This window comes from Varanus komodoensis, unplaced genomic scaffold (genome assembly GCF_004798865.1).
Source record: "Varanus komodoensis strain SLA01 unplaced genomic scaffold, ASM479886v1 scaffold6_4, whole genome shotgun sequence".
NCBI lineage: Eukaryota > Metazoa > Chordata > Lepidosauria > Squamata > Varanidae > Varanus > Varanus komodoensis.
Genome location: NW_025336347.1, coordinates 17708132 through 17723759, shown reverse-complemented (window position 1 = coordinate 17723759; position 15628 = coordinate 17708132). Strand labels below are relative to the sequence as shown.

At 41.7% G+C, this 15628-nt stretch overlaps 2 protein-coding genes across 8 annotated transcripts in view; one reads left to right on the top strand and one right to left on the bottom strand.

Moving 5' to 3' along the window:
* Positions 1–3507, top strand: part of PXK (PX domain containing serine/threonine kinase like) — a 31294-nt gene extending 27787 nt beyond the window's left edge. For 2 of the 7 annotated variants that reach the window (XM_044451745.1, XM_044451743.1), the window contains exon 14: positions 2438–3507. In XM_044451745.1, coding sequence (XP_044307680.1) covers positions 2438–2634 — 197 coding nt within the window. In that variant the 3' untranslated portion in view covers positions 2635–3507. Of the gene's footprint in view, positions 1–2434 lie in introns of all 7 variants that reach the window. The other 5 variants (XM_044451744.1, XM_044451742.1, XM_044451749.1 and 2 more) reach the window with 3 other exon arrangements.
* A 754-nt stretch (positions 3508–4261) lies between these two features.
* On the bottom strand, positions 4262–13042 carry PDHB (pyruvate dehydrogenase E1 subunit beta). Its single transcript, XM_044451750.1, has 9 exons — positions 12884–13042; positions 10392–10499; positions 10233–10295; positions 10045–10080; positions 9505–9790; positions 7149–7259; positions 6411–6502; positions 5393–5534; positions 4262–4788 (listed from the first exon to the last, which is right to left on the bottom strand). The coding sequence occupies exons 1-9, from the start codon at positions 13001–13003 to the stop codon at positions 4643–4645; spliced, it is 1104 nt and encodes a 367-aa protein (XP_044307685.1). The 5' UTR covers positions 13004–13042; the 3' UTR covers positions 4262–4642.
* Between the last annotated feature and the right edge of the window lie 2586 nt (positions 13043–15628).

Sequence of the window (15628 nt, the reverse complement as noted above, 5' to 3'; positions counted from 1 at the left end):
CTTGATTAAGTTGTTGTTGCACTGTTATCTCTGTTTAGTTTCTCTGTTACATGTCTTTGCAACTCACTTTGTCTTGGCAAGGCTTGAAAGTAGCTTAATATGCAGTGTTCCTTGAGCATGTTTGGCTGCTGGCATGCTGCTCTTTCACTCCATGTTCTGTTCTGACCAACCAGTATTCATTTTGGGAGGGGGGGGGAGGGAGGTGCAGGCAGTATATTTTTTAATTCAGTGGTGTTTGCTTATAATAAAAAGGTTATCAACAAAATATTGCATTCAGGAAGATTCTGGTAGAAATAAATGTCTTTCTGGAAAGATTAATAGCATCCAGATTCTTTGCTTCCATCAGCATATTCATTCCAAGTTAATATTTGGACCTAATTTGCTTTATCTGGTTACATTGCTCTGACCTAACATAGAAAGTGTCAGAGTCCTGCCATCTTAAAGGTGGTGATAGTGTTACGGGTCTGCTTCAGATGCTTGTATCAGTGCCACCAGTTCTGCCATGTCTTGGGGAAGGATTGTTTTGGGACTGTTCTAGTGCTAGTGGCTGCAGTACGAAATGTGCCCAAAACTGTCCGTAACTTGATCTTGTGCAGATACAAGTAGAATATTCTTGCACCTGACATTTAGCTCTCCTAAGGTTTCCAACAGGGATGTGGTGGCACAGTGGGTTAAACCGCTGAGCTGCTGGGCTGCTTGATCGAAAGGTCAACAGTTCGAATGCACAGATGGGGTGAGTTCCCATTGCTCTGTCCCAGCTCCTGCCAACATTGCAGTTCGAAAGCATGCAAATACAAGTAGATAAAAAGGTACCACTTCGGTGGGAAGGTTCTGTGCACTTAGGTGTTGAGTCATGCCAGCCACATGACCACGGAAACTGCAGACAAATGCTGGCTCCCTCAGCTAGGAAACGGAGATGAGCACCGCCCCCTAGAGTCAGACTTAATGTCATGGGGAAACCTTTAAGGTTACCACCACTGGGCTGTTAACTTGCCTGGGGGGTAACTATTCAGTGGGAAGAAATGCTCTGCAGGAAAGGACTTCAAGTTGGCAGGATGGTCTGTCTAGCTTTGATCTACTTGGATTACCTTTACTTTCTCACGCTGGTCGACATCTTAATGATCAAAGATCTTTTATTTGGGTGATTCTTTTCAACAAATGACTGCAGACATGAGACAATAAAGGCAATCGAGTAACATCTAATTTATAGAACAAGCTTTTGGTCAATTTACCACAGAAACACCAAGTTTGTGTTATACTTGAAATGAGTCTTCCACAAGCAGTGTGATCCCATTCCTTTAATTTCAGCTCTGGGGACATCCACAGCCTTTGACCTTCCCGTGGAATCTTTCACTGCTCAAACTTATATGGACTTGCTGTAGAGTTGCATGCTAATTTGGAAGCACATAGACTTGCTACTCAGGGAAAAGCCCATGTGAATGCCTGGAATGGTTTGTCGCTAGTGCTGGTACCCTGTCATCTTTTAAACCTTCCTTACCCGCATGTCACTCTGTACTTGTTTATGCGTCCTGGCAGAAAAAGCAGCACACACACAAGTGGGAAGGCATTAATCACAGGAAGAAAAAAGGGAAGAATGCCAGGTACACAAAGGAAGGTTTATTACAGCTTAGTGCAGTTTGGAATAAATCCATCTTCATGGGCACCCATCAATACTCTTGTCAGTCTGGTCTGTGGACCAGTTTCAGTTTGTTTCAATATAGATTAAAATGGGAAATGAAGCATGTGGTTCAGACATTAGTCTTCCTAGTAACAGATGCTATCACAGCAGTCACTGATGTGTGGCATAAACCCCATTATGTTTTTTATGTTATAAATAACATAGTTGTGAAATTCTCTTGGCTGTCAAATTATATGGATTGATTCTGAAGTCATGATGAACTTTCAGTGTATGTGTCTGAAAGGTAATATTGGGAGGTCGGATCTAATGAGAGCACATGCTTCACTCCTGGGCTTTCTGCACATGTGTAGTACAGAAAATGTGCAACATCATCTTGTGACTGTTGCACATTGTGAATCGGCTACTAACATGTCTAATTCATAAATGGTGTATATTAATACCTTTCCCTACATCTGTGTAAGAAAAACTTGCTGTAAAGTTGTCCTTAGATATATGTGTCCTTGAAAAATGAACAACAGTTTTCATGAGTCTGTTCTTAAAATTTACTTGTTTGCTAGAAAGCAGTTTTTGATTATTAGTTCAGATTCTATTAATGTGACTGCACTGCCTGTTCCCCAGTGTGGCTGCGCTGATTTTTTAAAATTTAACCTGTCCTTTTGGTTTCATGTTGCATGACTCTCTGCCTTATTTTATACATTTCAGTTATCAGATCACATCTTCTGTTGACATTTTGCCTAGCAGTACATCAGTGAATGGAGTTCAGCTCTTAACCACATGTGTCTTCCTTTTTCTTAGCAGGCGCCTCAACAATTCCTTCTCCACCTCCGCCACCAGCAGCTCCCCCACCTCCTCCTAATTTGGATGTGCCAATTCAGCCTGACCCACGGCCTAACAGCACAAGCCGGGGCGCCTTACTTAGTTCCATTCAGAATTTCCAGAAAGGAGCTTTGAAGAAAACAGAAACCTCTGACTACAGTGCTCCCAAAATCAGCTGAAACAGTTTCCAGCACCCAGCTTGGATAGTCTAATTTGTGTTCCAGGAACAACTCTTGTAATAATTTGATTTAACCACTGCCTCTTGGTGGTTTGTTTTACAGATGCCTGTTTAGAGCCATTTCAAGCGGCTTTCCCCCCCTAGAGCAATCTCTTAATTGAGTAGCAGTACTGTATCAGATTACTTTGGCATTTTGGAGGGTGACTTCAGGTTTAAAGGAACTCTTTTACAGAATCTTGTTTTGGGAAGGTAGTGTTTCTTCTAATAGAATAAAAAGAATAGCTCAGCAATGACAATTTATTTCCTAGGATCTGCTTCCAAGGGCTTCTGAAAGTCTAAACCCTGACACATTGATGTTTGATCAATTTAGTTTAGCTATGCTAAAAAAAATCACTTATTCTGAAAGTTAAAACTCTGGTGGAAGACTGAAATCTAATTTTTTCACTTCCTGTGAAGTATTGAGCTGGTCAATGGACTATTCTAATACTTTTGAAGCACCTGTTCATAATCTCGCATGTCCATCCTTGTGAGAATACTATTCAAGACATGACTTTTGGGTTAGCTGGGAACTGAGCTGTTTTTCACTTAGGCGGGAGTTGTAGGGAGTTTCCATTAAACCAAATTTATCATCAATGTGAGATGCATCTTGAACCAGGAGTTTAAAAAAAGTTACTTTTTTGTGACAAATGTCCTTTTTTCTGATTTGTTCAAACCCTTAAACTGCACTTTAAGGATTATTAGTAATCCATTTTTAAAGTCAAGTATACATCAGTGTGTGTTACTATGCAGAGAATATCATTGTGTATAAGAGTTCATGTAACCTGTGATATACTCAAGTCATATTTTTATTAAAATAAATGTCAATAGAACTTCATTGGTGCTGGAAGGGAACAGTGCATCCTAATCACTTAAGTACCATACACTGGGAATGGCAGGTGGGAAATATGGATGCCTTGAAGCTTCAACACTGATTTTGGCCAGTGTCCTAAATTTATGGTTTAGAGTAGTAGTAAAGGAATTAACTGCATTTGCTTTCTTCGTTCAGGAATGCTGAAGGAGTAACAGGAAAAGTGTGGGGGAGTGAGGGATCAGGTTCCCTCTGTGGTGTAGATGAGTCAAAGGTGGGGTTTAATAGTAGGTATATCCCATCTCATTTTCAGACATACGTATGTTCAGTGTAGGGGAGCCTTCTCATCTGCCAAACTGGTGGCCCTGTTTTGTCAAGGTACATCTTACAGCAGGTGTAGAGAACCTGTTTTGGCTTAAGAATCAAATAGGTCCAGGCCAAACCTATTGGGGCTACACATAGCCCAGGAGCCATACAAAGGGCAGACAGCTTCAGTCACTCTCAGATCACCCACCCCCAAAAGCAAGGAAGCTTTCAGAAATTTTAATGGGGGAGGTGTTTGCAGTCATATGGAAGGAACGACTGAACAGGCCTGGGCATCCCTAACACCACCCCCCTCCCAATCCCTTCCCTTCCATTAGTGAAGGGAACCTCCTGATTGCCATCATGGCTTAAACAAGATACTTACATTCTAATTTTTAAAACATCAGCATGCAATTGATAAGTATTTACATTGTTTGGACATGCTATTTCTATTATGGACTTTACTTTGGACACAGTCTTACCATTTTTGTTAGTCCTTTATTGCAAGCTTTGTAAAATACAAAATAAGCACAAGATGATCTAGGGCTGCCTATTAAGGCAAGCCTGATTTAATGTACAATGATAAACAGAACATTTCCTCTTACAGTGGGAGTTCTTTAAGCGATCACAACTATTGGGGGCTGAAGATCTCCCTTTGCATTTTCTTCTGAAGAAAGAGGGGGAGATATGCCCTGTAACAGAATATGTTTAAGTCACTTCCTTCCACGTACATACCCCCTCCCCCCATGCAGGTCCATGTACTATACAAGATGCATTTCTGTATATGAATGGTTTGCAATACATTCCATAAATAACTGTAAAGATTTAAACTCTTGAAACATCCACACACACATACAACCTAGATATTTAGTGTTTTCTTCACAGCAAATATAATATCCTTTACTTGAGGTATGCAGTTCTCCTCCAAAATTTTTGCATAAGGCATAGGAACATCTGCACCTGTGACACGCACAACAGGGGCATCCAAGTGGTTGAAAGCAGGACCTGAAAATTAAAAAAAGATAATTCAACTCTCGGGCAGCCTTGGCTGCACTTCCACTTTGTCTGGTCTGTCCCTACCTGAGAAGTTGCTAGGCAGAGCTGACACGAGAGCAAGAACCCTGGAAGAGCAGCTCCAAACCAAAGCAAATTAAGCTGCAGGTCTTGCTTTTCTGCACGGAGTGGCAGGGGGAGGGAAGAGGAGAAACACTGACAGGAGAGAATATACAACTGAATTCCACTGTATCAGCAGGCTCAGAAAACAAAGGTCATGTACTGGGTTGAAGACCTGTAGAATACCATCCTTATCCTCTGCAGTGCAATAGTTGAACTCCCCATTAGCTTTTGTAAGATGCTAAAGGTGAAGGTGTGAAAGTAACACACTACAAAAAAAAAGCCAACATTTCTTTTTAAGTAGCAGGGCAGCTGCTCCTGGCAACAGGATGAACTTGTGTTATGACAGGCTAAAAATGGCTACTCTTGAAAAGATTCAGAGTAATTTGGCTTCCATTTCCAAATGTAAAGTTACTAAGGTAGGCTTATAATTTTCTTTTGATTTGTGAATTCCTGACAAATTGAGTTGAAGAGTACACATGACAGCCTGCATTACCTTCCATAATCCTGGCGCAGATTTCAGCTCCCACCCCAAACTGTGGCCAGCCACCTTCCACTGTTACGAGATTATTTGTCTTCATAACACTAGTTTCGATGGTTTCAATATCCATTGGTCTAATGGAACGGAGGTTTATCACCTATAGGACAGAGATGAATAATCTTGATTACATTAACTCCAAACTAGTCTAGACAGCAAGCACTGAATCTAGGCTTGCTTCCTAACTCACTCAATGAGCAGAACAAAATTTATGGAACAGGACTTCTCCCTTCCTGAAATTCTGCTAGAAGTTGGAGATGGGGGTGGAGTTGGTGACAATCAACACCCTTCCCACACTAAGCAGCACCTCAATATCCAAGCCCTAGTATGGATGCCATTCTGAGAATCTCTTCCGGGGGGGTGGGGGAGTGCACCAAGTTTTTAGGTCCTTCAGTTTTGAAGCTATGCTTACAATTTTGTAGGTTCCAGAATACAAGTAACTGACAGCTTTAAATGAAAAGGTTTATCAATGAATTCATAGCTCAGAGACAGCCCATGCCTGAGCTGGAAGGAGATTCCAATTTCAATCTATGCCTTGTTCAATTTGAAAGAGGTCTCAGACGACAGAGCTGAGAGAGCTCCTGTCTGACATGTTGCAGAGCTGCCGGCAGTCATTATCTGGCAACCATGAGCACAGAGTGTGATTCAGGCACTTCCTTATGTTCAGTATAAGTGACTGTCAATGCTGTAGCCCTAATTTTAAAAAACTGACATGAATCATAAAGGTCAGAAAATTCTGCTTTCCCCAGGACAGAATTTGGATTCTGTCCCTGCATCTCACTTCTTTCATATTCGTACAAGACCCAGTGAAGTTCAAGCCTGCTGGTGGGACTAAATTGCATCAGCACCAAAAATCTACTGAAGCTAGGGCAGTGGAAGTCAACAGATCACTATGATGCCCAGTTCCACTGTGGTGGGGTAGTTGCTTAAAGAGGTTTCTTCCCTGTGGATTATAATCCCATGATGTGATACATACCTCACACTCCACCCCATCTTTGGCAAGGACAGCAGCTGCTTCCAGACAGTGGCCAACTGGTCGTGAGTGAGACACTAAGGTAATGTGGCTTCCTGAAACACAGAGGCTGGTGAGGATTCCAAAATACAATATGGTTAAATGTAGAATGCCGATCTTTCCCCAAATTCTGAAAATCAGTAGATCATCTAGTAGTCACCACCCTCCATAGAGGATTTTTAAAACTCTTTCACTGAAGATACAGTGACCAGCTCTAAAAGGACGGTAGATGCTTGACTTAGTATTTGTGTCTAGTAATGTCAAAACATTAATTACTCTTATTATTGTCAAGCTTTAGAACTGCAGATATTAAATGTTCTTGTACATCATTAGCTGGTTAAAAGAATTCTTAATAAAGCTTCTAAAAAGAGGGAAGGAGGGTGGGAATGAGAAACATCTATAACATGGAATAAATAACAAACAATGGAATGCTCATTTATCCCCCAAGTCTTGGCTACTGAGCAAAGGAGACTGGGCTTATGATGTCAGGAACTCCCTCCCAGACATAGTTAGCAAAAAAGGGCTTGGCCCACATGTCCCTCAAACAAGTGATAATCTCTCCAAAGGGAACTCAGTTTCTAGGTAGCAAAACCAATTTTCAGACTGTTCACCTTAATGATAAAAAGAAGAGGTTATTTGACTTTGCAGTGTAGAACAGCACTATATATAATTAACGGCACCCAAGCATTTCATCTTGCTTACCTTGCCTTTCTATCTTAGCCTTTCCAATTGGAATAAGGAAGTCCTTTGCCAGGGCTTCCTCAGACAACTCAAAGGGCACCCCATACATCAACTCATTTTCTAGCATCACAACTGCAAAGAAAACAAAAATATTGAACTAGCTCATGTCAATTTCCCATCTGTGGTGAACCATGAGAATTAAGGTTTGTCTTTGATGTTAGTCTTTGATGTTAGTCTTAGAGTGGACCCACCCAAATTAACAGAACTTAAGTTAGACTGACACTGAATGCAATCTCATGGCTACAGCTCTATGTTTGGAATCAAAAACTCTCAGGGCACATACCAAGGAGGTCTCTACTACAGCCCTTTCTGTTTATGAGGGAACACAGTCACCGAATTTATCCAAAATGTACCAATCACAGTTGGAGCACATGCAGAAGCAGCACTACATTTGTACTTAGAGAAGGGGAGAGGGAAAGTAACTAAAGGGTCTTCAGGTAGCTGCAGTTTTACCAAAGCCTGATAAGGCACTTCCTCTTTCTCAACAGCCCACCAACATGCTGAAGTCAGTTTAGCACACACTAATAAAAATACCAAAAGAAATGACAACATAAAAAGGAGACATGATATAATTGGTCTGAAGAGATCCTGTGAGAAGGAAAGGTTGGGGTGAATGTCATGTGAAACCTCAATGATTCAGGCATTACAAAGCCAATAAACATGTCTAGTGTAGACTGCCCCAAGGACAGAAGCCTCCTTACACCAACTTTGATGCTGTACATGTAAACCAAAGCATGCAAGAGATCCAGATAAAGCAGGTAAGGAAGAACTTACACTGGCTCATGGATCCTATGCTGCACCCAGAAAGTTGGATTTGAAGGGCCTGGTACATATAACCCAAAGTCTTATAGAAGCATTAAATAATAGGAATTCTGGAATCTTCAATTACACAGAATGTACAAATTTGCATTACTTAAATGGAAGACAGGAATCTGTGTATGGATTATTCACTTAATACAGCTTAAAACAACATCAAGCTATATTCAGCCATATAACCAGTACAACATGTGACCTTATAAGGCCCTGAACTGATAGCATGAGTGCTTGACTAGTTCAATGGAGGGGGAAGTAAAGAATATAAGGCCATATCTTATTGTTCCTTCAGAAAAGCAAGTAGCTTGTCAAAGTTGAACAGAGCTTCCCATTGGGAAAAAAAGCAAATGTACAAAACTTTTTAAATAAGCAAAGGGTCTAAAATTCTGCAGAATAGACTATACATTGGTTTTGTCAAAACTCTGAGCATTTCAGATTTTATCGGCTTTTGACCCTTGCAGCAACTGGTGGAATGCTTCAAAAGCTCCCAGGCAGCTTGTGGTCAGCTTGGGTCCAAGTCAGAGGACTCAATTAGTAGGTGGGATTCCTTTCTGACCGAGTCTTATAAACCCAACACCCCTCAAGGGCATTGCACTTGCCTGTTTCCTATATGCCAAGTCTCTAGCTAAATCACATCAAGGAGCTTTGCTCCACCATGATCTGCCAAATCCCCCCAACATTCGAATGCTGCTCATCTCTCTCAAAATAATCTCACTATTCTTTTTTAGGCCTACATAATTATAAGCTGGTGGAGATCCATGGAATAATTAGGTTTACAGAAGCAACTTGTACTAAATTAAGATAAGTCTAATCCTCCATTTTCAAACTAGTTTGCCAGGCAATGTGAGAAATATGTTTGGGAGAGGGGGGGATTTGTACGATTATCCTAGCTGGCATGGCTTCTTCCATTATGCAAACCCAGCAAGTGTGGCTTGTTGCTGCAGTTAACAAGCCATCCAGAACTCATGGCTGCTGTAGATCCCCCCGCACCGAAGAAATAAGCCACCATGGTTTATTTCTCCCTCCATGACAACACAAAACAGGCCCAAGGACTTCCTAAGTCTGCAACTCACAATTCCTTCAGCTAAGCAGTAACAGTGGAATGAGTCTTCAAAGGAGCAACTACATGATTTCTGTTTATCATATAGATAGCATTTCAGTCATAAAGGTTCCTAAAGAAATGAACACAGATTTACAATCTTAAAAAATTCAAACCTAATACCAAGTAATTCAAAAGTCTAACTCAACAGCTGCAGAAGAAGACAAAGCAGAGCTTATTCTACATGTGAATCCCTCAACTGATAGCAAAAAGTAACTTTTCCTCTTTCTGTAGGAGATGAACCCCAGCATCTCACACAAACTGAAAACATTAAGCACAGGAGTGATGTCAAAAGTTAGATTTGCAGTATAAAATGCAGTATAAAATGATAAAATGCCACTCTTTAAAGTAGGTGTGAGTCCAAAAGCTAGCATTATGCATACACAGATTTCTTGGCTTGCTCACCTGGATTATCATCCCGAATCGATGCTTTAAGTAGCCCTTTTGCATCCTCTGAACTCCAGGGGCTGACTACCTTCAGTCCAGGGCAATGCCCATACCAGGCCGCAAAACACTGGGAATGCTGGGCTGCTACGCCCGCTGAAGCTCCATTTGGACCCCTGAAGACAATGGGAACAGGCACCAGACCAGATGACATATAGTAGGTTTTGGCAGCTGAGTTTATTATCTGATCAATAGCTTGCATGGAGAAGTTGAAAGTCATGAATTCACAAACAGGTCTTAAACCAGCCTGTTAAAACAAAAGAACTGTGTTACTGTTGTGTGAAGAAATCATATCTTCTGTCCTACTTATCCATTCTTTCCCTCCATTCTTTCCCTGAGTCTATTTTGGATTGTAAACCCCTTGGAATAGGGACCTGCCTTAACTATGTGTAAGGCACCATAAGATAGACATACTTGAGATCCACAGCCATTTCTTAAGTTGTTTTAAAAACTGAATCAATGGCATTTTGCATTTAAAATGCTTTCTGTTTTTGTACATACCATGGCAGCACCCACAGCAATTCCAGTAAAGCCCATCTGTGGGAAAAAAAAAGCAAAACATAATAAATACTACTAGTTAACTAAGTTTCTGTAAAACAACTTTCATGGAAATTGGTGACCATATTGCAGGCAATCATTTAAGATCAAATATTAAACGGGAGGAATTAAAATGTGTTCTGAATTCATACCTCTGATATAGGAGTATCTATTATCCTCTTATCACCATATTTCTTCCAAAGTCCTCTGCTAATCTGTAGATTTTAAAAAGGGGTTAGATTGTTGCTAAACATTTCTCTTTAAATGCTGCACAGATTATGTCTTTCTAAGCCCTGCACCGATATTCTTACCTTGTATGCACCATCATATTGAGCAACTTCTTCCCCAAGCAGAAAAACTCTCTCATCTCTTTCTATTTCCTCATCCAATGCCTGGTTTAAAGCATCACGGACAGTCACCTATTGATAATAAATGTATTTAGATCAAAATCCACAAATGGTTTACTATAGAACAATCTGACTGTAACTATTTATTTATTATTTATTTAGAGAACTTCTATGCCGCCCCGTTCGCCGAAGCCTCGGGGCGGCTCACAATCATAAATAAACAACATAATATAAAACAATATAATCTAACAGTATAACAGTAAAATTTAAGTCGCCCTGGCCAAAGAATAAAATAAATAATATTAACAATTAAAATAACATTTGAATAAAAAGGAGAAACAGTATTTTAATTGGCTTTTGGGTAAGAGCAAGGGCTGTATGCCAGTGGTGGCACCAGTGCTGAGGCAAGAGGCCCTAGGCTGGAGCCAACCCAAGTGGAAAGGGGGCACAGTAGCTGTTGGTGCTCCCACCAAGGGAAACAAAGGCCAAGAGTGGGTAGGCAGACATAAATACACATGTTATAACAGTGGGAAATGAATCAGCAAGGGGAGACAAACCAAGAAGCAGCTGCAGAAGGCCATGACCTGCTGCCCCTCTTGAACCAGGACTTGAATCACTCACTTCAGTCTGCTTCATAGAAGGGCCAGCAGTTCTGGGAAACACACAGCCTATTAGTGGGTGCAGAACTGGCTGAGGTCAAAAGACAAGATGCCTTTCATATACTGAAGCTGACTGGGGTGGCAGTTGAATCCCACTTCAACACTGGAAATGGGATAGCAACTTCCATCACACCTGAGAACACCAAGTTAGTCTAAGAGGTACAGAAGTTGTGTAACATACACAGTCCTATCCTCCAGAAAAGAAATGGCTGGGGAGTTTGGAAGAAACAGCAAAGGGGTCGCCATGTCTATGTCCTGAAGAAGTCACTCAACCTAACAGTATAACCAGTTCTGAATGGGACATGCACTACCCTTTCAGAATTGGTGATTGACTGAAGGGCCTGTTATTGGATTAAGTACTGGATTGCTTAGCCCCTGAACTATCCAGCAATCCTGCTTTGGGTGTTATGCTTGGCATTTTATGAAGTTACTCACAGGCTGCTAAGCAGAAGTGGAAGGCACACTTCAGACAGCATGCCACTTTCTCCCATTTGTCCCTGGCAGGCCATTTATTATGTACGAAGAGGCCCAAGGATTTGTCCAAAGAGCACCTGTCACCCTGTCTCTTCTTTGTAGCCTTTAGAGAAAGATGCCTACCTTTAGAAAAGCACATTACTTCACATAAAATTTCCCAATTAACATTTAACTCTTAAATTGACATAAATCAAAGTAATTCAACGAAATCACTTTTGTTTCCACAACATTGCTTTTTGACATACTTCTGCTCTTGAACTGTCCTGTCATTAAGTTTCAACTGTCCCATCCCAAACCTTCATCCATCAATGAATCTTGTACAACTGATTGCTCCAAACACAGATCTGAGTAGGCTGTACATGACAGCCACAGGACCATTAGCAGGAAATTCTTAAGTGAGACAACTTAATGTTGTTTATTGATCCTTAATATACATTGATATTTTGTACACAATGCTAATAAGGTTACAGGATGGTAAAAAACTGAATCTTCCAACACCTACAATTTACATGTATGTTCATGGAAGAGAAGCACATTACATTCCGATCAGCAGGTAATAATGCAGACTGCAAATGCAATGCTTATGGAGATACACAGCTTTTCTCATCACAATGGGAGAACCCAATTCTCCCATCTTTCTCCCTTCACCAGCCATTCATTTAAAATCTGCACCCGAACAGCTCTACCTCTAGCACAGTACTCCAAAACTCTTAGGTCACACCGACTGCAATCCTGTAGACCATGTCCAGCTGAACCTAATAGGATTTACTTCTGAGAGGGCATAGACAGGATTGTGGTGTTAGATTTCCCACAGTGCAAAAGACAACTGAATCTGTGTATCAGCACTCAGTAACGCTCTGCTAAGCGCTGTACAGCCAAAAACAAAACAAAACACACACACACCCAGAAGCAGGCAGATTCCCCAAACTGTCCAAAGAAAATCAAGATACACACAAAAACCTAAGTCTGGAAGAATAAGGTTGGGAGGGAAAAAAAAAAACCCTGCGACTGGTGGTACCGCTTCTTATTTGAATATCACCAGTCGCAGGACCGACGTCGGGACATGCTCGAAAACAGTAAAATTAGTGCCTCTGAGCGTGTGCAGAGCGTCCTTTTCTGACCTTTAAAAAGCGACGCCGTCAAAGTACACCTGAGAAGGAGGATCTTGCATTTCAAAAGCAAACACCAGGAGGCGGGGCTTCCAAACTCTTGGCCCAAGACGCCTCGGCTCCCAGGTCCAAGAAGTGCCCGACCTCTGCAGGAGCTCCGCGAAATTTCCCCCAAAGACCGTCTCGGTCCCAGCTCCTCCACGGGCCCTCCTACCTGAGCAGCGGCAGGCACAGAGCGGTGGAATCCCCGCTGCGGAGGTCGGAGGAGCCGACCTGCTCCCACCCGCTGCACGCACCGCGCCAGGCCCCGGAGTGGCCCCGCCGCTGCCGCCATCTTAGATCTGCCCTTAACCCGGCCCGCGTCTCAACGTAACCCTTACGCCGCAAGCCCATCCCCGCGCGGCGCTCCACCGTCACCAAGCAACTGGGAGACCGCGCGCGAGCGAGAGCCAGAAGAGGGCGGTTGCTCGCCACTCCCGCGAGATTAGGGCAAGGCGAGATCGGCGATAGTCGCTTAATGCTGCCTTTTGCTTCAGTTCCGCCTAGAGTAGGGAGTATTCGCGGGCGTCGGTGGCTGCAGTCTTGCAGCTTTGTGCAGGAAAAGGCGAGGGTTGAATTAATGGAGTCCTTTGCGGCAATAACGACAAGCTCTCTGGATTCAAAAGCTTCATTTGCGTTGATATTTTTAGCTTTACTGTTCATCTGGCTTTTGTACTTTCGACTTTGCTGACCACTGGAAAAGGGGCTGCTGCTCCCGGGGCGGCACAGTAACAGAGGGGCTTTCTCGGGATCTGAAATCTGCTTCTCGAATATACCTACATCCCACCCAGTTCGTAATAACTGTTAGCAAGAATCAGTGAGCAAGTCCCAGGCGAGGCGGGAGCGAACGTAGCTTCCATGCAGTGCGTGTATAGCTATGGTAGGACAGTCACATAATCAAAAATAGTAGAGCTGGAAGGCCATCGGGTCCAGCCTCCTGCTAGAACAGGAAAACAAGGTACACCATCGCACTCTGATGTGTGTCCAGCTGCATCTTGAATACCTCCAGTGTGAGAGAGGGCACAACCTCCCTAGGTAATTGCTTCCATTGTACTGCTCTAACAGGAAATTTTTCCTTTTATCTAGTCGAACCTAGTGTGAAAACCGAAACAGTTCTGGATAGAACTTGCTTTTTTACAAATCCAATGGAAGCCAGCAATGGAGGGATGCTTGAAAACACTATTTTAGAACTGAAACTTTTATTATTAATCCCCTAACACCAGACTTTCTTCTTGGGGATGAGAAACTGGTAAAAAAAGTTTTATGGGTTTTGTTTTTACAAACGATATGGCATGTACTAAATTGGTGGAGGTAACTTGCTGCCCTCCAGATATTTTGGACTACAGTTCTCATTAACCCCAGCCAGCATGGTCAATGGTTAGGAATGATAAGAGTTGTACTTTAAAACATTCAGGTTGCCTACTCCTTTCTACAAATATTAAGTCATTTTTATCAGTAACAGCAAGAGGTCACAATGACCAGTTGTAATTAATGCAAACACAGGAAAATTCACATGCTGCAAAATATTAGGTGGAAATGATACACTGATACACAGGAATATCTAGGGAATTCATACTCTGTTACCAATTCTGGGAAATACTGATTCCAGAAAAAAATTGACATGGAATGTCAATGCAAAACACCAATAACGAAAAATTTGAGGAGGACGATGCTGGAAGCCTTGACATTTCCATGGGATCTATTTCTTATCTATTCTGGGTTCCAGAAAAAAAAAAGGTCAGAACACCAAGTTCCCATATATTCAATATGTTTTTGCTGCAGGTTCAGAGCATACTGTCACATAATGGCAGCAGTGCAGTCATTTGTTGGAAAATATCTATGTAAGATTATGAAACATTGGTTAAAGAAATTAGGATCATGGATGAGAAAGATCCTTGGAAAACTAAGACAAAAGGACAACTTAATCATCTTGGCTGCATCAGGATCCCTTCTAGTTCGGTATGGTTATACTACAGTTCATACCTCATAACGGGAAAGTAAGGGAAAGCTCCTGACCAAGAAGAATAATTATCTTTCTATGCCTTTAATTTTAAACCTGAACGCTCCCACTTTTGTCAAACGTGCATCAACAACTTCATCAAGGAAATGAAATAGGAAAGTTGCAGCATGGTTCATGCAAATTCAGATGCTATCTATTCATTATTAATACAGCTATATAAGGAGCTTATATCTGCACAAGAAAAAAAATCTGGAATAAAAATGGGTTAGTTGATACTGTCACTGAAGGCTTCCTAATGACTAGGAAATGTATTGTTATGTCATTCTATTCAGTTGAAACAAGTGAAGGTTCTGATCTTCTAAAATTAGAATTGTAGCTTTCAAAGGGGAAGAAAAACACAGTTGAAAATAACATCTTGGACTGTAATTTAAAGGAAGCAGACAAATAGCTGATGACTGATTATTGTCCTAAGAAAGCTCATTAGTACAGCTAACAGTCAATTGCAATCTGCCTATTTATGAGCACAAATAATACTCAAACAGCAAATTTCAATGACATTACAGGAGTAGTTATAAATAGCTAAATATAAACCCACAAAGAGAAATCACAAATACCATTAACTATTTACAGAAGACAGTGTTCCTAGCACCTTAAAACAGGCATGGAAAACCTCAGTCTTGCAAGATCTGTGTGGCTGTTTTTACTATAACCTGCATTTGATTAGGGACTGCAGGTGGCACAGCATTTGATTAAGCAGAGCCAAGCTAACAGTTGTGGTTCAGCAGGCAGGGCAAAGCCCAGTGCAAAATGATGGCTCGTGGTGGAGCCCAACTGCCTGCTGCATGCATTCAGCCATACACTGGGAGGACCTGCACATGCCACTATAAATCTGCATCTGAGTTATTAAAATCAGTGTGGAATGGGTGAGATGTAGCAGCCAATGTTTCAGAGTAGGGCCAC